Source organism: Bactrocera latifrons, unplaced genomic scaffold (assembly GCF_001853355.1).
Source record: "Bactrocera latifrons isolate USDA-ARS-PBARC rearing strain unplaced genomic scaffold, ASM185335v1 scaffold_373, whole genome shotgun sequence".
In the NCBI taxonomy this organism is placed as follows: domain Eukaryota; kingdom Metazoa; phylum Arthropoda; class Insecta; order Diptera; family Tephritidae; genus Bactrocera; species Bactrocera latifrons.
The window spans coordinates 233,306-253,637 of NW_017537016.1; the positions used below are offsets into that span (position 1 = coordinate 233,306).

At 33.3% G+C, this 20,332-nt stretch overlaps 5 protein-coding genes across 12 annotated transcripts; 3 read left to right on the plus strand and 2 right to left on the minus strand.

The window, feature by feature from the left end:
- Positions 1-5,856: 5,856 nt before the first annotated feature.
- On the plus strand, positions 5,857-7,156 carry LOC108972043 (nascent polypeptide-associated complex subunit alpha). Of its 2 annotated transcripts, none has more exons than XM_018938480.1 (2): positions 5,857-5,960; positions 6,227-7,156. In XM_018938480.1, the coding sequence occupies exon 2, from the start codon at positions 6,253-6,255 to the stop codon at positions 6,907-6,909; it is 657 nt and encodes a 218-aa protein (XP_018794025.1). In that variant the 5' UTR covers positions 5,857-5,960; positions 6,227-6,252; the 3' UTR covers positions 6,910-7,156. The 2 variants fall into 2 exon arrangements, with proteins under 2 accessions (XP_018794025.1, XP_018794026.1); XM_018938481.1 differs by having other exon boundaries at positions 5,934-6,018.
- A 434-nt stretch (positions 7,157-7,590) lies between these two features.
- On the minus strand, positions 7,591-10,409 carry LOC108972040 (diacylglycerol kinase epsilon). 4 transcript variants are annotated; one of them, XM_018938472.1, is made up of 8 exons: positions 10,010-10,409; positions 9,227-9,907; positions 9,057-9,170; positions 8,792-8,998; positions 8,570-8,735; positions 8,350-8,501; positions 8,147-8,295; positions 7,591-7,900 (listed from the first exon to the last, which is right to left on the minus strand). In XM_018938472.1, the coding sequence occupies exons 1-7, from the start codon at positions 10,175-10,177 to the stop codon at positions 8,179-8,181; spliced, it is 1,605 nt and encodes a 534-aa protein (XP_018794017.1). In that variant the 5' UTR covers positions 10,178-10,409; the 3' UTR covers positions 7,591-7,900; positions 8,147-8,178. The 4 variants fall into 4 exon arrangements, with proteins under 4 accessions (XP_018794017.1, XP_018794016.1, XP_018794015.1 ...); XM_018938471.1 differs by lacking the exon at positions 7,591-7,900 and adding an exon at positions 7,959-8,047 and having other exon boundaries at positions 8,133-8,295; XM_018938473.1 differs by lacking the exon at positions 7,591-7,900 and adding an exon at positions 7,984-8,047 and having other exon boundaries at positions 8,156-8,295.
- Positions 10,410-10,438: 29 nt separating this feature from the next.
- Positions 10,439-13,431, plus strand: LOC108972039 (25S rRNA (cytosine-C(5))-methyltransferase nop2). The gene is made up of 3 exons (XM_018938469.1): positions 10,439-10,733; positions 10,796-11,724; positions 11,779-13,431. Exons 1-3 carry the CDS (start codon positions 10,637-10,639, stop codon positions 13,186-13,188), a joined length of 2,436 nt encoding a protein of 811 aa, XP_018794014.1. The 5' UTR covers positions 10,439-10,636; the 3' UTR covers positions 13,189-13,431.
- Positions 13,432-14,731: 1,300 nt separating this feature from the next.
- On the plus strand, positions 14,732-16,793 carry LOC108972042 (zinc carboxypeptidase-like). Of its 4 annotated transcripts, none has more exons than XM_018938478.1 (3): positions 14,732-14,782; positions 15,426-15,644; positions 15,722-16,793. In XM_018938478.1, exons 1-3 carry the CDS (start codon positions 14,747-14,749, stop codon positions 16,712-16,714), a joined length of 1,248 nt encoding a protein of 415 aa, XP_018794023.1. In that variant the 5' UTR covers positions 14,732-14,746; the 3' UTR covers positions 16,715-16,793. The 4 variants fall into 4 exon arrangements, with proteins under 4 accessions (XP_018794023.1, XP_018794024.1, XP_018794021.1 ...); XM_018938479.1 differs by lacking the exon at positions 14,732-14,782 and adding an exon at positions 15,067-15,164; XM_018938476.1 differs by lacking the exon at positions 14,732-14,782 and adding an exon at positions 15,119-15,181.
- Positions 16,794-16,818: 25 nt separating this feature from the next.
- On the minus strand, positions 16,819-19,865 carry LOC108972041 (protein RRNAD1). The gene is given in 8 exon segments (XM_018938474.1): positions 16,819-17,050; positions 17,310-17,437; positions 17,491-17,681; positions 18,073-18,136; positions 18,139-18,895; positions 18,959-19,171; positions 19,279-19,548; positions 19,670-19,865. Coding segments are annotated over 6 exon segments (1,467 nt in total). The 5' UTR covers positions 19,438-19,548; positions 19,670-19,865; the 3' UTR covers positions 16,819-17,050; positions 17,310-17,354.
- Between the last annotated feature and the right edge of the window lie 467 nt (positions 19,866-20,332).

Sequence of the window (20,332 nt, forward strand, 5' to 3'; positions counted from 1 at the left end):
AATAAGTAACATTTAATTTTATAATTGAGGTTGATAGGGTGATTAAACATTTTGAATTTTTATTTAATTCAGCACTAACAGAATTACTTCTAATTTAAACTAGAATATTATAGTATATATTGTATAGAATATTTCAAAATATGCAGAAGAATAAGTAATTTTATGTACATGAATGCTGGAGTACCACACGTCAGCGTGCTTGGTCCTGTACATTACCCCATTTTTACTCTGACATACCTGAAACTGAAAATTGATAAATTGATATTTATGCTGATGACACTGGTCTATTGTCGTCAAGACAGACTCCAATTAAAGAAACTAATTTGGTGCAAGAAGAATTGAACAAGATACAGACTTGGTTAGATTGTTGGAAAAGGAAAGTAAACGTGAATAAATCTTTATTTACATTAAAGCGAAGCGATAGTCCTTTCTTGCTTTTAAAAAGCAATTCTATACCAAAAAGTGATAGCGTTAAATACCATTGCATGCACTTGGATAAACGGCTAACATTCAATTGCAATTTTGTATATAAAAGAATGTTGGGTTAGTTACACTATTTATAACCCCAGAACGCATGAACCGATTTGGCTGAAAATTGGTTGGGAGGTAGCTTAGAACCAGGAAACGGACGTAAGATATTTTTTATCTCTTTACGATAAAAGTCAAGACAATTCATAAATACCACAATAATATTTCAAATCATAAAAATGTGTTCAAAATTCATGAAAGAATCATTTGAAAATTTTATTACTTCAAAATAGAAAGAAATTGGCATTTTCGTTTTCAAGGCATTGCAGCCTTTGCTAGATTATGGACGTAGGACGCAAATGCATTCTTAAGAAACAGAACGCGACATCTAACATAAAAAATAGCAGAATAACTGTTTGCTGTATTGGTAAAAAAGTCTATTGAAAAGTGAGATATAAAGGAATATTTTCGAAGCATTGCACAGAGAAAATATTGGGTATGGTAGAATAGAACTGCAACCAAATACGCAGTGCAATGGATCATAACTGCTATATCTATAAAATGAATCTATAAACTTGCCTAGAGCTTTCGTCTCTTTAGAGCGTTCGTTTCCTTCATTGTCCTTTATGCTCATTTCGCCTCTTTCCAGCTTTGCAAATCTCTTTTCAAAGGTTGATTTCCATATATGGAGATGGTATTACTAGTATTATCTATATATCAGCCACAGTAAAGCGTTGACGGGTCCTCTAGTTAAAAATAAAGCTAAAAAACTGTTTTGGCTACTCGGACCGCCGCTACATCTTGAAAATAAATTGCTATTGTATAAAGCCATACTAAAGCATATGTATGTATATGGACCTACGGTGTGCAACTTTGGGGCACTGCTACTAATTCAAATATTGAAATTTTATAAAGTTTCAATCTAAAGCTCTTAGAATAATTATAAGCGCCATTTGATTCATAACAAATAAAGCCATTCATTCAGATTTAGTACAGCATACATGGTTTGTTCGCAAAGTAATAGGACTGAGTAGATTTAAGCAAATTTATTGAACCAATCGTACAATTCTTTAAAAACATTTAAAATAGGTTCCTTTTGCATTGATGCAGCGCAATCCGTCACAATGTCGTGAACCACAGATTTTGCTAAATTTAACATCTGGGCAATAAAACAAATACTTAGCTCCATAGTAGCAAACATATTTATGTATCGTTTTCCTTGGAAACTTACTCAATCCAACCTGTATCCATCATTCGTTAAAACCGTATGGAACTCATAGACAACTATAACACATTGTCATATAATAAAAAATATTTTACATAATATTTTTATGATTTAAGCTTTAATATTTTCCAAGTTGGATAAACTGCAGATGGTGTGCAAAATCTTATTAAAATCAGTTCAATAGTTTTGAAGTTCATCGGGAGAAAATAATATAACACGAAATATGTTTGCATATAGAAAGGCATAAGAAGCTTTACAATATCTACTACACCAAAGAAGTTTTCGCTATATCTTTTCTGCTTTAGATGTTTACATAAATCACAAATCGCTGAAGCAAAACAAAAAAGTGTAAACTTTGGTTACACCGAAGTATTATTGCCTGACAAATACATTCCTTTTGACATTCCATTGAACTTTAATCGGTCAGTTTGTATGGCAGCTATAGCATAGTAACTTAATTTAAAAAAATTCTTCGGAAATTGCACCATTTCCTCGGATATATTGTCCATACTAAATATGCTGATGATATCTAGTCTAGTGAAAAAGTTTGCAGTATATGTACATAAGCACTTCATTGCATTTGTTCAGTTTGTATGTATGTATATGCTATAGTTTCCATATCGGCCGTTCCGACAAAAGAGCAGTTTTTTGCTGAGAAAAGGGAGGGTGCAAAATTTCAAATTTATATCTCAAAAACTGAGGGAAATAGTTCGTAACTATATATACAGACAGACAGGTGGACATAGAAAATTACAAACTTAATATACAGGAGAGTAAAAATTACACAAGCACAACAATGTTAAGGGTATTGGGTGAATTCTTTAAAAGTTAGTGGATACAGTAATGATATTTCACATCATTTGTTCTTAAACAGTGTGTTCACCATTATTATAGACAGATCGATTACTTCGTTTTATATATCATCTAAAACTAATCGAAATAGACATGATATATATGATCAGAATGACGAGAAAGTTGATATCCGGGTGACTGTCTGTCTGTCCGTCCGTCCGTGAAAGCTGTAACTTGGGTAAAAATTAAGATATCTTGATGAATCCTGGTGTCTGTATTACGAGTTCATAGATGGGCATAATCGGACCACTGGGCACGCCAACAAATTGCCATTAACCGAAAAGACATACATATGTATGTGTGTAAAGTGTCATAAGTAAGCACCAAATTATGATATAAAACTGTTATTTGTGAATCGAAGTAGCAAGGGATATCTGTGGGTAAAAAGTATGCGTGATCTTGCCTATCTCCTAAACTACTTAAGCCTAAACCACCAAATTTGCTCAACGCAAATATTCTAAGATCTTCTAACGACAGTGTCAAAATAAATGAGACGACCTCGCCCGCTTTCCATATAACGGTAAAACTATTAAAAGCGCAATAAATCAATAACTAATTTCGCCAGAGACAATAAATTTTACCTCCGAGATGATATATAAGAGGCTTTTATGGCAGCTGGTGTGAAAATTGGAGGTTGCACCGCTTACCTTTTGGTGAAATCACATAACTTGGGAGCCGACCGCCCGATTTCTACGAAAAAATTACCATAATCGGACCAAAACCACGCCTACTTCCCACATAACATATTTTTAAATTCCATTTGGTTACTTTCCTTTCCAGTTCACAAATCAGGAAGAAATTGATAATAATGGGCTAAAACTTTGCACTAATAATTCTTTCAAAGTATGCCACCTTATGACCAAAAATTATCCAAATCAAATAAAACTGTTCAACCCCCTAGGTACCGTATACCCCAGTCTCTATAGTTGACTTTTGGTCAAAAATGTCAGTCAATGTGTGAGATATTCAATTGAAATTCAGACAGAATGCCTTCCTGGCAATAGTATTTCTGAGCATCTAGCATAGGATAAATCGGGTCAATACTTCCCTGAACTCCATTATACCTAAGGTAAACATTTTCGAACTACCGGGTGACTTTATGCTTCACATATCGACCAATATTTGAGTTATCTCAATGAAAATAATAGCGCATATTTTAATCATGGTCGACTTTACTCCATATGATTACTGATTGTATGTTAGGTGCCTTAATGAAACAAAACCAGGGAACATTTTTTCAGTATGTGCCATGATAATGCCCGATGTTGCCTATCCTCAACATTGACATATATTTCTAAGTCCCGTTATTTCAATTTTTTGACGCGCAATTTTTTGCATTATGTATTCTGGTGTATTGTGTAAGCTTACAGTGAATTGTTTTATTGTAAGCTATGCAAAGGTTCATTCAGTAGGCGTTTTTCGTAGCTGTTTTATTGTAAAACCAAGGAAATAACATAAATAAATAAAGGTAAGATAGTTATTAAAAAAAATAAGTCATTGGAAAAGTTTTTCTGTTTGGAACATCTTGTAACTAACGAACCAAGACACTAAGAACTTTGAAATCATTTAATACTTGAGTTAAGACTAACATATATCTGTCCTTTTATAATAATAATAATACCCAACGATTACCCTCCTCCCGCCCAACCGACAGAAACAAAAGTTTCAACAGCCAAAACTAAGAATTAGATTAAAGTTTATAATTTTTAAACGTTACTTGTTAAGAGTAGATAAAAAAATTTTTTTAATGGTAAAGAGTGAATCTGTTAGATATTGTGCTGGAATGAGAATTGAAATCGTGACATATACGGCGGAATGATTCGTTTAACTCGAAATTTGTTCTAGAAAATTTTAAAAGTAGAGGTCTAAACTGCCTGGTAGAGCGAGCGGGAATGTTAAAATTAATATCAGACAAGAGAGATGGGCTACAGACTGACCCATTGATGAGTTTTACAAGAAATATTATACCAAGCATTTCCCTACGACTAACGAGTGTAGGCATGTTTATAAGCTTTAAACGGTTAGTGTAAGGGGGAAGATTTAAATTGGAATCCCAATGCAAATGATTTAAGGCAAAAAGTAAAAATTGTTTTTGAACGGACTCTATTTTCTCAGATGATAACAAGAGTTCCATACCACGGAAGCATACTCTAATATAGGCCTCACCAAAGATGTAAAAAGAATTTTTGTGGTAAGCGGATCTCTAAATTCTTTAGACCAACGTTTAACAAAACCAAGAGCACCTTTAGCTTTAAAAACCATGGAAGATGTGTGAAGATTAAAATTGAGTTTGGGGTCCATAGTTACTCCCAAGTCAACAAAACTGCGTACTTGCTTCAACCTAAAGTTTTGTATTACGTATGAAGTAGGGTCTACAGATCTACGTGAAAAGCACATCGTTTTACATTTTTAAGGTTCAATGGCCATGTCATTTCTAACACACCAAGAAACTAGGTTGCTTAAGTCTGTTTGCAACTGACATCTTTCGCTTTCGAGGTGAATGATTTAAAAAGTTTTACATCGTCAGCATACAATAAATCTTTTGAAAACTTAACAACAGATGATATGTCATTAATAAATAACAGAACAGAATTGGTCCAAGATGGAACGCCTGAAGGAACATTGATTATGTCGGAAAGAGTATCGTTAAATATGACTTGTTGAATTCTATTACTAAGATAAGAAGCAACCCATTTTAAAAATATTGGTTGAAAACCAAGAAGATCAAGTTTATTGAAAAGAATTTAATGGTTTACTTTCTCAAAAGCTTTACTAAAATCTGTGTATATAACATCAGTATTCTTATTCTCCCTAAAACCCATTGATACATGTGATATAAAATGTTTTAGCTACGCCCATTTAATTTATACGCAACTGTTTTAAAAGTATCAATAAGTAATTTCGGTGCCTAGTTGAAATAGATATTTTTGATTAAAATAAAACAAATTTGTTGACTTTAATATAAAGAGGAATTATTGAATAAGTTATTGTAACATAAAGGTAACCGATAAGCCTACAAATTATTGGCCGGCAGCAAAAAACTACTAACCAAACTGTATACAACACTTAAAGAAATTTAAGCAATAATTACTTTGATTGTGGGTTATGTGTTGATAAATACAGTCTAACAGACTGTAAACACAAAGAAACAATCTGTCATAATTGCAAATTGATAGAACAAGAAGAACATTAAATATCAAGGAGAAATGTGTTACTTTTCGTTTTGCTAACCGGTATCAATCTTGTAGAGTACATTTCATTCGCAGTCAAACCCTAATGTTATAAAAGTATTCACATGTAGATGACGCTCTTGTCGCAGATTTTAAAACAGTTCCAACAACTTAAGTGTTGAGTAAACTCTTCACTTTTGATAAATATTCTGAAAACGGCTTGGAAGGGCGATTTATTTTCTCAGGTAATTAATCGTCAAATATTTCCTGCATCCAATTAATTATCAAGGAAAGAATTTAGAGGTTGGAATGTCGAAGTATTAGATTTTATGCTTTTCTGTTAAATATCTTATATTTTGGCGAGTGCATTAAATATCAAAATATAACCTAGCATATTGTGATTTCTAATGCAGTTGAAGTATTAAATTGTTTTTTTTTTTTTTTTGGAAAATTTGGTATTATGTGTGAAAATTTTTGTATATTCCAAACTATTTGAAATCTATCTTTACAGATAAAGTTACAATTAATATCGCTGTCATGACTGCCGAAGTTACAGAAATCATTACTGACGCCGCTGCTTCTGCTACTAGTGAAGTAAAGGCTGCAGAAGTACGCATTGAAGATGATGCTAGCGATTGTGGATCTGAGGACAGCATTCCTGAGCTGGAAGATGCTGCTGCAGGTACAACACAGTTAGGCGGTGGTGCCACTGGTCTTCCCGTTGATTTGGTTTCAAAAGCCAAGCAATCGCGTGGGGAAAAAAAAGCACGGAAGATTATGCTTAAACTTGGTTTAAAGCAAATTCAAGGAGTTAATCGCGTAACTATTCGCAAGTCTAAGAATATACTTTTTGTAATCAACAATCCTGATGTATACAAAAATCCACACAGCGATACATATATTGTATTCGGCGAGGCAAAGATTGAAGATTTATCACAACAAGCCCAAGTCGCAGCAGCTGAAAAATTCAAAGCTCCTGAAGCGGCAAGTATTGCTGAGACATTAGGCACAACTTCATCGGTAGCCCCTATTGCAGAGGAGGATGAAGAAGAAGTAGATGAGACCGGTGTCGATGAAAAAGATATTGAGCTGGTAATCACCCAGGCTAACACTACACGTGCAAAGGCCATACGAGCTCTTAAAAAACACAATAATGATATTGTTAACGCAATTATGGAGTTAACGATGATTTAAGCGCGCGTGTATTTGAAACGACTGCGTTACAATCGAGTTAAAACAAAGAGTACCCGCCTTAAGACATTGAAATTTTACCATACCACAAAAAAGCGTCTACGACCAGACCAAATAAATAAAATGAACGAAATATGTTTCGTTCTAGCCGTTAGACTAATAACAATTTGAGTTTTGTATTCATTTGTATCACAGTAATGTGAAATCATAATAAATTGAATGCAATATAAATATTCAAATCATATCGGAAGTCTTTGATACATATCATGTTTTTGTTATATTCTAGATTTAAAGCGTGTAATTCCACCATCTTATAGACAACTTAATTTTTTTTAGGAGCTAAACTATACATTATTGAAGTTTTTGTTTTATAAGTAATAACACTAGTTTAGTTATTTTGCGACGTTGGTCCGTTTCGGTTACGCAAACCTGACTGTCTTTTAAAACGTCGACTGTGATGTTAGAGGCTGCTTCTTGCTAACTTTTGGTTCAAAAACCGAAAATGATACTAAACATATTGAAGATTTTTTGTGTTTACTAAAATGACAAAGATGGAAAATTTTCAACTCAAAAATGATGTAGTTTTGGGAAAATCAATAACAATGTAACAAAATATCTTCTGATACCTTTCCGATAGTTCTCGAAACCTATTTGAAATTATTTGTTTCTCATCAAAGAATTTGCTAAACGTATAATTCAATACGTAACAAAACAGAATTTTCTTGTATATTTGGGTACATATTTTACTGAGTCCGATTACAGATACGTTTGTCAAAATTATTTACACGTCTAATTGATATAAGAAATGCCCTCGTTGATTAATATAATATCGGTGTATAGAATTTTATTAAAAAGGATCCGAATCTTCACTCATATGCCACTTTGAAAATATGTACTATAAATTAAGAAGTATTCGATATAGTTAGTTTTGTTATTAAACCATGTACAGAATAAATAAAAATGTACACATACATACATACACAAGTAATTAGACCTGTCTCTTATACACATCTAGATGTGTATAAGAGACAGCGTCTAATTGATATAAGAAATGCCCTCGTTGATTAATATAATATCGGTGTATAGAATTTTATTAAAAAGGATCCGAATCTTCACTCATATGCCACTTTGAAAATATGTACTATAAATTAAGAAGTATTCGATATAGTTAGTTTTGTTATTAAACCATGTACAGAATAAATAAAAATGTACACATACATACATACACAAGTAATTAGACTTTATGTACATTTTAATATTTAAACAGATGCACTAGCTCTCAAGCTTCAACATGCGAACCTGACTTCGACATTGTAAACGTATATCGGCAGGAGTCTGCATCCATGGTTCTCCATCCGATTGCATGGGGCAGGTAGATTTTATAACAATCTAAAGAGTTAAATGTAAATTATTTCGTGTACTTCGATTAAATAGTAATCCTACCCGTATTTGCTTCGCTTGACCAATGCGCACTGGTTTACTTATGCCACACTGCAATTGTGCCATATGAAAGGACGAAACAAGGCCAAAAACCTCTAACGTGCCATCCGAAATTGAGTTTTCCATCTTATATTTGGCATCTGAATTGCTAAGTTCTGATTAACAGTTGATATTAAAAACTAAATAAAAACATTTACGCCAAGAATATATTTTTTAAACCCACCGCATAATTTACAACCAGCTCCCCATGAATCAATATTAAGGAATATAATTGATTGCAATTCTGGTAACTCTACAATATGACCATCCAGGTATAGATCTAGTTTTTGTTCAATCCTTTCGCAATCCCGTTGAACAATTTGTTGTGTGCCGAAGCCAAAATATATTAACTAACAAAAATAGTAGAAAATCTATTTTTTGGTTATAGCCAGTGTGTTTTGATTACCTTATTAAAAATTCGACTACTTAACAAGTAAAATCGAGACTCTCGTGTTTTGTGAAAATTATAAGTAACCAATGCATCTACTCCAATACTATAGTAATTATAGACATGAATAGTTTTAATAGGATGTCTCTGGATTGGTAAACGATAATACAGTTTTTCTATTTGCAAATCGAAGCGATCCAAATTTACTGAGCGAGCATTTTTTATCTAAATATTAAAGAAATCAGTAACTTGAAATATTAACAAATCCAGCTAAAATACTTACGTTTCTGAGTATTGTAATAGGGTCCAAAGTATTAGGCGGTTGCGAACCCCAACCCATTACCCGTGAAAGGTCATTTCCTGTCCCCAACGGCATAATTGCAACTGAGGGCACCGGCTTCAATTTCTTAATTATAATAAAATTTATATTACGTTTGACTTTATATATATTACCTTTATATTTAGAGCGAATATAGTATTTAACACCCATCCTACCGTCCCATCTCCACCTGCAACTAAGATTCTACAGGGACGCGGACTGGCTTTTGCAGCCCATTGCATTGCATCTTGTGGTCCCCGACCACCCAACTCCATTACTTGAAGTGGGTGCAAATAACCGCGAAGTAATGCTACCACATGTGACCCGGTACTGCTCCCAGATTTTGTATTGGCAATAACAATTAAAGGCTCCCAACCTTCAATGTTAGGTGGTTTAATACCAGCCAAATGCAATCGCACACTTTCACGAGTTCGTGCCGCAATAATACAATACGGTGGAAATATCATGTCCTGAAATTCCCCCAAATCACATTCAGTTCTTGTATCAATGCTTTTGTAGCAGTTATTATGGTAGCAGCGTTGGCACCAGGCGCACCGCCAGCCAAAGAGGCCCGCTGTTGCATGGTAATCGATTTCGACATCACATAATGAACAAACAACCCCAACTGGCAAGTTACCGCGAATCCATAAATGACGCATAATCTTTTCATGACGGAGCCATTTATCTTTACATTTAAAATTAATATCAATTTTTTTAAAACAGGCATGGGCTGAATGGGTACAAATGCCACAACAGTCGCAAAAGAGACCTTCTGAATGAGTTAATAGAATTTCACAAGCGTTGCAATAACATGCCTATGTAATAAAATATTAATGTGTACTAAAATGTTAATATAAATTTCTTTTTACGTATGTATAAATTATCTATAAAAAAAATAAATATGTATGTGTTCCAACCTTGTCTAGTATTTTGATAGACTTCCAACTATGTTTAGTTTTTCCAGGTATACATATAACGTCCTCCAGCAATAAATTGCGGCAAAAAGCAAATAACACGCATAATGCTAATAGAGATCCAATTAATGCCTCGGAGCTCAGTTCAAAGCTGGCGAGTTCTATATTCATTGTGTTATTCTTATCAGTTACAGCCTGTATTCAATCTATACATTAGCTGAAAATTATTTATATTATTTGCACCGCATTGTAATATATCCAAAAAATACTGGCCATTAAAAGTTAATTTCTCGTATTCATATCGATGAATTTTTCAATATATATGCACTACAGTATTATTAAACCTTGATATTCAGCAAATCAAATAAAAATCGATAATTGAATATAATATTTATTAATAAAAATGAAAACAAAACACCTCTTCTTCTTTTTTTGGGCGTGTGTTCACGGTTGATATTACAGCTGATTCTTCTAAATGTCAAAATAATTCTCCTGCCGCTTTTCAAATTCTCAAGTGTCAAAAGGCCTATCAACATACACATTTTTTATTCCACGTGTTGTTCTTTACTACAATTAGAGAAGTCACGTTAGGCTGCTAGAAACAAATAAATTTTTATTAATAATAATACAATGGGACGGAAAGCAGAATTTAGTGAAAAGCCAAAGAAAGGGCCTGGTCGAAAGTCCCGCAAACAAAAGCCGCCAACTTTTCCGAAAAAATCTTTTGGTAAAAGGAGCTATATCAATCCAAAATATATAAAGCTTTGAATATACAATTTCATCTTTCAGCGCCTTCAAATGACATGGATGATAAAAAACTATCCCATCGCCAAAGACAACGACTGGTTAAGCGTGATCAGAAGAAAGAAATTCAAAAGGTAAAGAAACAGAAGCTTAATAAACAACAAAGGAAATTAAGCGAGGGTGCCGATGTAATCGACGAAGCAGAATTACAAAACAAATATAACACTGATAAGCCAAAGGCTTTGGCAGGGATCCAGCAGCATTTGAAATTTCAGAAACAAAAGATTGCGGGATTTACTGACCATAATAAAGATTGGCTGAAACCGAAGCAGTTAAAAAAGCTAAAGACATTACGGTCTAGTGATGATCAAGACAAAGAAATGTATGAAGCTGAGAAAAGTGAAGAAGACTTACTAGAAGCACTAACAGAAGGTGAAGAAGAAGAAAATGGCGAAGACGATGCTTGCAAAGAAACTCTTAAAATGGAAAAGCTAGATGATATATCAGATTATGACGATGAAAATGTCAATTCAGATGACGACTTTGAGTTATCTGATGAAGAGGATGCTGATTCTACCAATAGCAAATCCAAAGACGATGAATTTGACGATAGTCTATTGCCGATTGAACGGGAAAATAAGAGATTAAAGAAACGCGAAGCGATGGAAGCTGAAATGGCTACCAAGGAAATGCAAATGTCGATTGATCGTCAAGAAGTTTTCAAATTTCCAGAGGAAGATGAAGATAACCAAAAGGAAATTACACTTCAGGAAATACAACAACGTATTAAGGATATTACGCTTGTTTTATCTGATTTCAAAAGATACCGCCAAGAAGATCGGTCTCGGCAAGAATATTTAGATCTGTTACGACACGATCTCTGCATCTACTACAGCTATAATGATTTTCTAATGGGTAAATTAATGGACATGTTCCCATTAACGGAACTTATGGAATATTTAGAAACCTCTGAAGTGAGTTATTATACTTTTTACTTTGTGGTTTTAATGCTAAACAATTTTAATTAGGTACCCCGCCCATTAACCATTCGTACGAATTCATTAAAAACACGCCGAAGAGATTTGGCTGCAGCATTAATTAACCGCGGTGTTAACTTAGATCCCTTAGGAAAATGGACTAAAGTCGGTTTAGTTGTTTATAATTCACAGGTTCCACTTGGTGCTACTCCCGAATACTTGGCTGGCCATTATATGATTCAGGGAGCATCCTCAATGCTACCAGTCATGGCTTTAGCACCTCAAGAGAATGAACGTATTTTAGATATGTGTTCGGCACCAGGCGGCAAAGGGTCGCATATTGCTTCGATTATGAAAAACACAGGCGTTCTTTTTGCGAACGATGCAAATCGGGAGCGGATAAAAGCAGTAGTAGCAAATTTTCATCGCCTTGGCGTTATTAACGCTATTGTCAGCTGTGAAGATGGTTGTAAATTTCGTAATTTAATATCTGGATTTGATCGTATTCTCTTAGATGCTCCTTGCACAGGCACAGGTGTTGTGGCTAAAGATCCAAGTGTCAAATCGACAAAGAATGAGGTAGATGTACAACGTTGTTATAATCTTCAACGCAAGTTGTTGTTAACTGCCATTGATTGTGTAGATGCCAAATCTAAAACGGGTGGATACATTGTGTATTCAACATGTTCGGTATTGCCTGAAGAGAATGAATGGGTTATAGACTATGCCCTCAGAAAACGAAATGTTAAGCTTGTTCCAACTGGTTTAGATTTTGGCGTTGAAGGCTTTACAAAGTATCGCCAATACCGCTTTCATCCCAGTTTAAATTTAACTCGCCGGTATTATCCCCACATACATAATATGGATGGTTTTTATGTAGCAAAACTTAAAAAATTCTCAAACACCATTCCGATGACTCAGGAACAGCAAGAAGCGGATGAAAAACTTTTGGACGACGCGATAGCGAATGCTACAACAATGGTGAATGATAATTCCAACAATAATGAAGAACTGGAATATAAAGAGAAGCAGCCACGGAAACTACTCGGAAAACAAGCAGGAAAGCCAAACCTTTCTGAAGTGGAATTAGACATAAAGAAGAAGAAAATGGAACTGAATAGAAATAAATACATTGCTAATGTTTTTGAAAAACCATTAAAAGTTAACAAAAATGAAAAGGAAGTGAAACCAGTAAATCAAACAACAATTAAAAAACAAAACAACACAAACCAATTACATATGGTTGATTTAAATGGTAGTAAAATCAATGGAACACAAATCGAATTTGAAGCCAAAAATATACAGCGAAATAACATTAATACAAAAAAACAGAAGGGAGATCTTCCTTCTTTACTGGAGGGAAAGCTAATTAAACGACAACATAAATTAAAGCAGAAATCAAAACCAATTGGCTTACTGAAAAATTATAAATCTAAAACACACAAAACTAAAAAAAACTAGTTCAAACATGATTTCTAAAACCCGTAAAAGCAAATACGTGTACTTTATACTGAAATATAAGTAACTTAATACATATTTTTATAAATTTAGTAATTCTAAAGGTTTGAATACACTTTTTTCCTTTATTGGCGCAGACACCGCTTATGGAGTTATAACCCAGTTTAAATACACTATAGTGTATACCTATGGATATTAAAGAATTGAGTTAAATTAATAGAATGACAAGGTGTTTGTAATAAGAAATTCTTTTAGTTGTTTTAATTTCTCCACTTTTCTTTTATTATGAAGAAATGGAATGTGAATTTCTAAATGGTTTGCTTTTTTAAAATGCGCAAAAATATTTCATATGTAGGTATATAAATTGGTGCTACTTCAATAGGCTCATACATTTTAATGGTTAATTTAATTCATATTAAGTTATCTTGCTCTTGTCATAACGTGGTAATTTAGTTGAAAAGATCCTATTTTGATAGTTGCAGTTGGGGTTTAGTTCAGATACACTAAACAGCTAAAAAAAATTAACGAAAAGTTTTCAAATCAATATTATTCATTAATCTAACGCATAGTAAACATTGTTAATAATATAGTCGAATATTTTAAAAAAGTTTTGTTTATTAAAAATTCGTACCTTCACAAATTAGCAAAATAACTGTGCAATCTTTTAAAGTGCTTGTACTCATCATCAGAACAGGAAGGGATTTCAACAACCCGAACTCTCTGGTCACACTATACCGTTCACTTGTACTGCCAATACTAGAGTATGGCTTTGTAATCTGGTCTCCATATACTGATACAGTCATCAACCGAGTTGAGAGAATTCAAAACAAATTCTGCAAGACATTGTTGTTCCATTAATCGTTAAGGATGCAGGGGCTCTCCACTGAGGACATCCGCTCCTATTTCAGACTCAACAGCTTAACCTCGCGTCGGAAGGTCTCTGATTCGGCATTTTTTTTACAAAATAGTCAACGGTCTGATTGACTCCTCAGAAGCACTCAGCAGTTTTGAGCTTGCTCCTACTAGCCTCCCGCTCAAGCATAACAGACTGTTAAAAACAACAAAGACTCAACGAAACTACGTATACCACGGACCAAATAATAGGACTGCTAATCTTGTAGACTCATTACACGATGACATTGATTTTAATGGAGGGACATATCAAGCTTTCATCTCGCAAACCAAAAATTTACTGTTTATCTGCCACTAACTCTTTACTTACATTCAACCGATTGTGTATATATATCACTTTCCACATTCTTATCTCTATATCATTTTGTATATTTTTACTAACTATTCGATGTATAAAGCCGATTGGCGTATGGTTTAATAAATAAATAAATACGGATGTCTGTAGGGGCAGCACTTTTATTGTGTATTGCGTCCATCTTTGTTGGGCGCGTATTTTTTCAATAAGCAAAAGACGCACCTTAAAAGTTTAAAAATTTAATTAAAAATAAATCTTACAAGTTTGTCGCCATGTTGGTCATTGAATTCTTTTTTTCGTAGCGCAAGTGAAAAGCATGTTCTAAAGTTGCATTCCGAGAATGGCTATCAATACATGAATTTTCTGACTGTCCTCTATAGACTTACAATCGTATGTACCATTCTATAAAACTATGTAGATTTGTATGTTCAGCTGAGCATAATAAAATTGAAGAGATTAATTGCAATTATTTTCACTACCGTGATAATATTTAACTTTTAATCGTAATACAAAAAACATATTTTTATAAAATTATTTTTTAATCTATTTTCTTCTGCGAAAATATTTGAATTTCGCTTACTGTAAGATTTTTCATAAAATAATAAAATAAATTAACGATAAGATGAATAGGGCATGAGTTTTGTGACAGATTTTCCAAAATATCACATAACTGCTTCCCGAGGCATGTCATTTCTTTGTGTGCTGTCAAACTTAGCACAAATTAAACAACTGATAAAGTAAATGAATAGATACACACATAGTATAAATGAAGGTATATACAAAGCTAAAGTAAATAAAGAAATTGTGACATATATTTATACATTTATGTTTATTATATTTGCATTAAGAAATGATATATAAGCGTTGTTCACCGCAGCATTTGAGCGTTAATGACTTTTTACTGATCATTACGTTCTCAGCAATGTTAGCAAAAGATAGTGTCAACGCTGATAAAAACAGCGAAAAGAATGTTCGAAAAGCAAGAGAATATTCGGAACATTGTATAATGGATAATCTTTCACTTGTTCCTCAGGATATTGCTCGGTACGATCACTATCGGGTTTACAGTGTTGAATTGGATACAGATAAGCATGTGGATCTCTTTCAAAAGTTAGAACAACAAAGCGACAGTTTGACTTTTATGGGACACGCAAGGGAAGTTGGGCAAAAGTTGACGCTTTTAGTGGCTGCACATAAAGTGGCCGATTTTGCAAATTTATTGCAAACTTTTAATGTCAAGCATCGCATATTGGTATGCATACATAAGATAATAATAATGCAGATGCACACATATGTAGTATCTATTTGAAATTTAATTTTTTTTTTAAGGCATTCAATTTCCAGGAGAAAATAGATCGCAACATGAAAGAAGTTTTGCCAGCAGACACACCTGGTTCTGCACTCGATTGGAAACATTTTTTTCATTTGAACACTATTTATGCGTGGTTGGAATATATGGTGGCACAATATCCCACAGATTTGACAGTTATAGATATGGGAAATAGTACAGAGGGTGTTCCTATTAAGGGTTTGAAGTTGTCACGGAATAAGTCTAACAAAGCTATTTTTATAGAGAGTGGTATCCATGCTCGCGAATGGATTGCTCCTGCGGCAGCTACATATCTTTTAAATGAGCTGCTTACTACTAAGGATGAGGCTGTTCGAAAGTTGGCAAACAATTATAACTGGATTGTATTCCCTTGCGTTAACCCAGATGGATATAAATATACGTTTGAACATGACCGAATGTGGCGAAAAAATCGTCAATTATTTGGCATATGCCGTGGTGTTGATTTGAATCGAAATTATCCAGATCACTGGAATACCACCGGAGCTAGTGGTGATCCATGCCGCTATGATTATTGCGGTCCCAATGCAGCAAGTGAAGCTGAAACTAAGCGTTTGATGGGTTTTCTTACGGCGCATGCGGAAAAGGAGCAAATCAGAACTTATATAGCCTTACATTCTTATTCACAAATGATAATGTTTCCATATGGCTATACCAAGGAGCATATAGCGAACTATGATGATTTACAAGAATTTGGACGTAATGCTGCCGGTCGTATCCGTGAACTTACCAGTCGTAATTATACATGTGGAAGTTTGATTGGAACAATTTATCCATCTAGTGGAGGCAGTATGGATTGGGCGTACAGCAAAATAAAAATACCCATTGCCTATACTTTCGAATTGAGGGGGCCCCCAGATAGCTCGGATATGTTTATACTACCTGCAAATGAAATTGAGCCCACGTCTCAAGAGGCATTTGCTGCTATTAGAACAATAGTAGAAGGAGCTACCAAGAAGGGATACTATAAATAAAGATGAGTTTTATCTGTGCATTTATGTAAATCTATAAAGTTTTCAACCATTAAATAAATAACACTCTAAATATAGTTTATATAAACCTACTGAAATATGTCGGTATGTTTATTTGTTAATTATAAATTATAATTATGCGCTCATCTAACAAATTGGAACATTCTCGAAGTAACTATATCTGAATTTCTTTTTATGCAACATTTTATACATGTTAGCCATTATTGGAAGAGATAACGATTAACTAATTTAAAGACAGTTTATCTATAAATCGGCATCGCCAAATGTAAGTATCTGACAAAATTGGCTACTTCATTATCACAGCAAATTAAAGTGCATCTGTAATTAAATTAAAAGAAATGCGTGATTGTCATGGTCCACACTGCGGGAAAAAAAACTTTAAGGTTCTCTTCAAACATTTTTATAAGGTGATAGCTACATAGAAATATAAACAAGCTGAAAATATGCTTTCTTGACACTTGGCTAAATATTGTTAATTTAACATATTTACTTTTTAAATTTTTCTTCCCTGAATAAAGTATACACGTCGGAAATTCTATAGAGCACGTTTATAAATGATCACTATGTAATAACTTACTGTAGCGGAACTTGTATGGAAAATATTAAATAACATCTAACAACATTATTTGAGTTTGAAGGAACAAGTTATGTGATTCCGTGGAGATATGCGAGGATCAAAAGTTGCGTTAATCTTTACTTGACATTCTGAAAGAGAGTTAATTATATTTATATTAATTTTATTGTATTCTTATAATCACCATTTTCTTGAAGATATAAAGCCCGATCATATAGTATTATACTCTCTATTAGCGGTGCAAACATAAGTCGGAGAGTGTAAAAAATAACAATTCGTCGCCAATGAAGTAAATCATTTTGGGTTGTTGAAGTTTGCAAATCAGAACGCGGTAAATTGGACGCTTCAACTCCTTGAGTCGCTTTGTAGAAATAACTGTAAACGAATTTTGGTTAGAAATATGTATGCATAAAAAACTACGTATGTTCTGTCTCTTATACACATCTAGATGTGTTTTATTGTATTCTTATAATCACCATTTTCTTGAAGATATAAAGCCCGATCATATAGTATTACACTCTCTATTAGCGGTGCAAACATAAGTCGGAAAGTGTAAAAACTAACAATTTGTCGCTAATGAAGTAAATCATTTTGAGTTGTTGTAGTTTGCAAATCAGAACGCCGCAAATTGGAAGCCTCAACTCCTTGAGTCGCTTTGTAAAAATAACTGTAAACGATATTGAATTTTGGCTAGAAATATGTATGCATAAAAAACTACGTATGTTTATACAAACATGCATAAATAAATATGTTAATTTATACATACTCTTCGAAGTCCATACCAGGAACATGCTTCACACTTCGTAGCCCACAATGTTTTAAATTGGGCATTGGTTAATAATAGTACTTCGCTCTACAGCCGCTCGAATTGAATGTACTTTTAAATATTCATAATCACCTCTAGCCAGACGATCGCAATATATTTCCATAGCATGACAAKATATCTCAAGAGCTTCATAACTCAAAAACGAGAATTCCTTTTGTTTTAATAAGTATTGGCTAAGAGGGTATCCTTGTAGTTTAATATTAGATTGTGTTTCAGCCGTAGTTAATTTCATATAACAACAACTAGCAAAATTAAGAAAACGGGCCTGAGGAATATTGGCGAACATACGCATTAATATAACTGCTAAATCCCCACAGGGATGTAAACCAATTATCCCAAATTTAAAATTTGTATTTGGCTTATGTTGTGATTCCGCAATTATATGAAGAAACTGATGTGGTTGCATGTCTGGTGTTATGCATAATGTGACATGTTTTGGTCGTTTAAAACAAGGTAGATTCGCTGTTTGCAAATGTTTTTGAATAACATTTTCCAATTTTGTGTCAATGCAGCGTGCTTGAGTATTAAGTTCCGAACGCATTTCTATACATGAAACTTGTACGCCGTAGCCATAACCAAGTACTCGTGCAAGATGGCCTAAGCCAGCGCCGAAATCCACAACAAAATCAACTGGCGATATTTGACAGCTGTATTCACAAATGGATGCCATTAACTGTATTTCATGGCGTTTCTTAGGTTTAACGCATTTATTAAATGCATGCCCAAGCTTTCTGTCGCTAAGAACAGGATTCTGCGATGCACTCTATTTTTTTACATCATTACTAAGTGGTAAATTAAATCTTGGGGAAAATTATGATATATTTACCAATTCGATTGAATTTGTAGATTGATTTCTTGGTATACTCAATTGTAATAATAAGTGACGTAAAGCTAATATTGACAATGGCCAAACAGCATGCTTCTGCTTACTAAACTTGTTATAATTTAAAAGAGTAGTTAACTCTTCAGGATGCAAGTGTTCCAAATGTAGCCGCCAACTTTCCGGCAACTTATTCCAATGATGATCAATGTAAAAATCCTGTAAATTAAAGAGCTTGAAAAAAATAACTTAAACTCCTTTGCTGAGGATGACAGAAAAGGATTTAATAGGTGTGCAATCATATTTTGATTTTAGAGTGTACATACCAATATATATGAATTTACAAGCCAATCATAAAGGCGTAGTATTTGCAAACAACTGCACAGTATAGAGCGCAGACTAATTAAGGATGTGCTTTCCATTAGGATGGATGTAGCCAGAAATGATATTGTATTACCTATCGATGAACTCACGTGTATTTTCATACACACGAATAATATGGCAGCAAAAGCAAATTATTTATATTCACTTGGTGACTGCAAACATATTATTTTTTATATTTTTACCAATATACTTTTACTTATTGTTGAAAACATCTGTTTGAATAAAAAAATAATTAAAATTTTGTACTACTAAAAACATTAAAATTAAAAATGTATGAGCAGATATAGCTAATATACGTTTGTTTATTGAGAGAACATTTGTATTTTCATTTACTTGGCAAATATGTTGTCAATAGTTAAAAGATCCAAATATTTACACGCAACATTATGCTTTTATTTCGTTAAAAAATTTATCACCAAACTACAAAAACTAATAATTAAAGTCTATTTAACGAATTAGCAAATGTTAGACTTTTGTTTGCAATTTACATATTTTTCCATACTTCTCTTCTCAACTCAAAATTATTACGTCACAGCCAACCGGCATAGTGCATTTGTTTTTGTAACAATTGTCACTGCTTAAACCAAAAAAAGTGACGGTAAGTTATTGACGTAATCTTGTAATATTTTATTCTTGACTATTTCTAATAGAAAATATATGTGTATATTTTATAAATATATAATCTATAGATTTTAACTATAATAGATAAATGTAGATTATAATTATAATCTTTTTCTGTATAAAATCTTCAAGAAACTGGCTTCAACAAGTGCATATAAAAACATGTGTAATTTAATATTCGATAGATGCTGCCTGTCGCTTCCCATCGCTTTGCGTTTCACCTTAATACAGTCGACGCTCACAAATAAGAACCACTTTTGATTCTAATTTTTGGAAGATTTTTGAATTGAATATGTACTCGTAGAAATAAACAAATTGGTTAAATGTACTTAAAATACTGCAATGAATTATCTTGTTTATTTAAATATATATATA

Bases quoted from the DNA above. Each gene is read 5' to 3' on its own strand.
- LOC108972043 (XM_018938480.1), top strand. From the start codon at position 6,253: ATGACTGCCGAAGTTACAGAAATCATTACTGACGCCGCTGCTTCTGCT.
- LOC108972040 (XM_018938472.1), bottom strand. From the start codon at position 10,177: ATGAATATAGAACTCGCCAGCTTTGAACTGAGCTCCGAGGCATTAATT. The intron at 9,171-9,226 runs GTAATATATATA...AAGAAATTGAAG, and splicing joins TATTCGCTCTAAATATAAAG to CCGGTGCCCTCAGTTGCAAT. The intron at 8,502-8,569 runs GTGGGTTTAAAA...ACTGTTAATCAG, and splicing joins AGCTGGTTGTAAATTATGCG to AACTTAGCAATTCAGATGCC.
- LOC108972039 (XM_018938469.1), top strand. From the start codon at position 10,637: ATGGGACGGAAAGCAGAATTTAGTGAAAAGCCAAAGAAAGGGCCTGGT. The intron at 10,734-10,795 runs GTAAAAGGAGCT...TTCATCTTTCAG, and splicing joins TTTTCCGAAAAAATCTTTTG to CGCCTTCAAATGACATGGAT. The intron at 11,725-11,778 runs GTGAGTTATTAT...AATTTTAATTAG, and splicing joins AATATTTAGAAACCTCTGAA to GTACCCCGCCCATTAACCAT.
- LOC108972042 (XM_018938475.1), top strand. From the start codon at position 15,134: ATGAATAGATACACACATAGTATAAATGAAG. The intron at 15,165-15,240 runs GTATATACAAAG...ATTTGCATTAAG, and splicing joins CACACATAGTATAAATGAAG to AAATGATATATAAGCGTTGT. The intron at 15,645-15,721 runs GTATGCATACAT...TTTTTTTTTAAG, and splicing joins ATGTCAAGCATCGCATATTG to GCATTCAATTTCCAGGAGAA.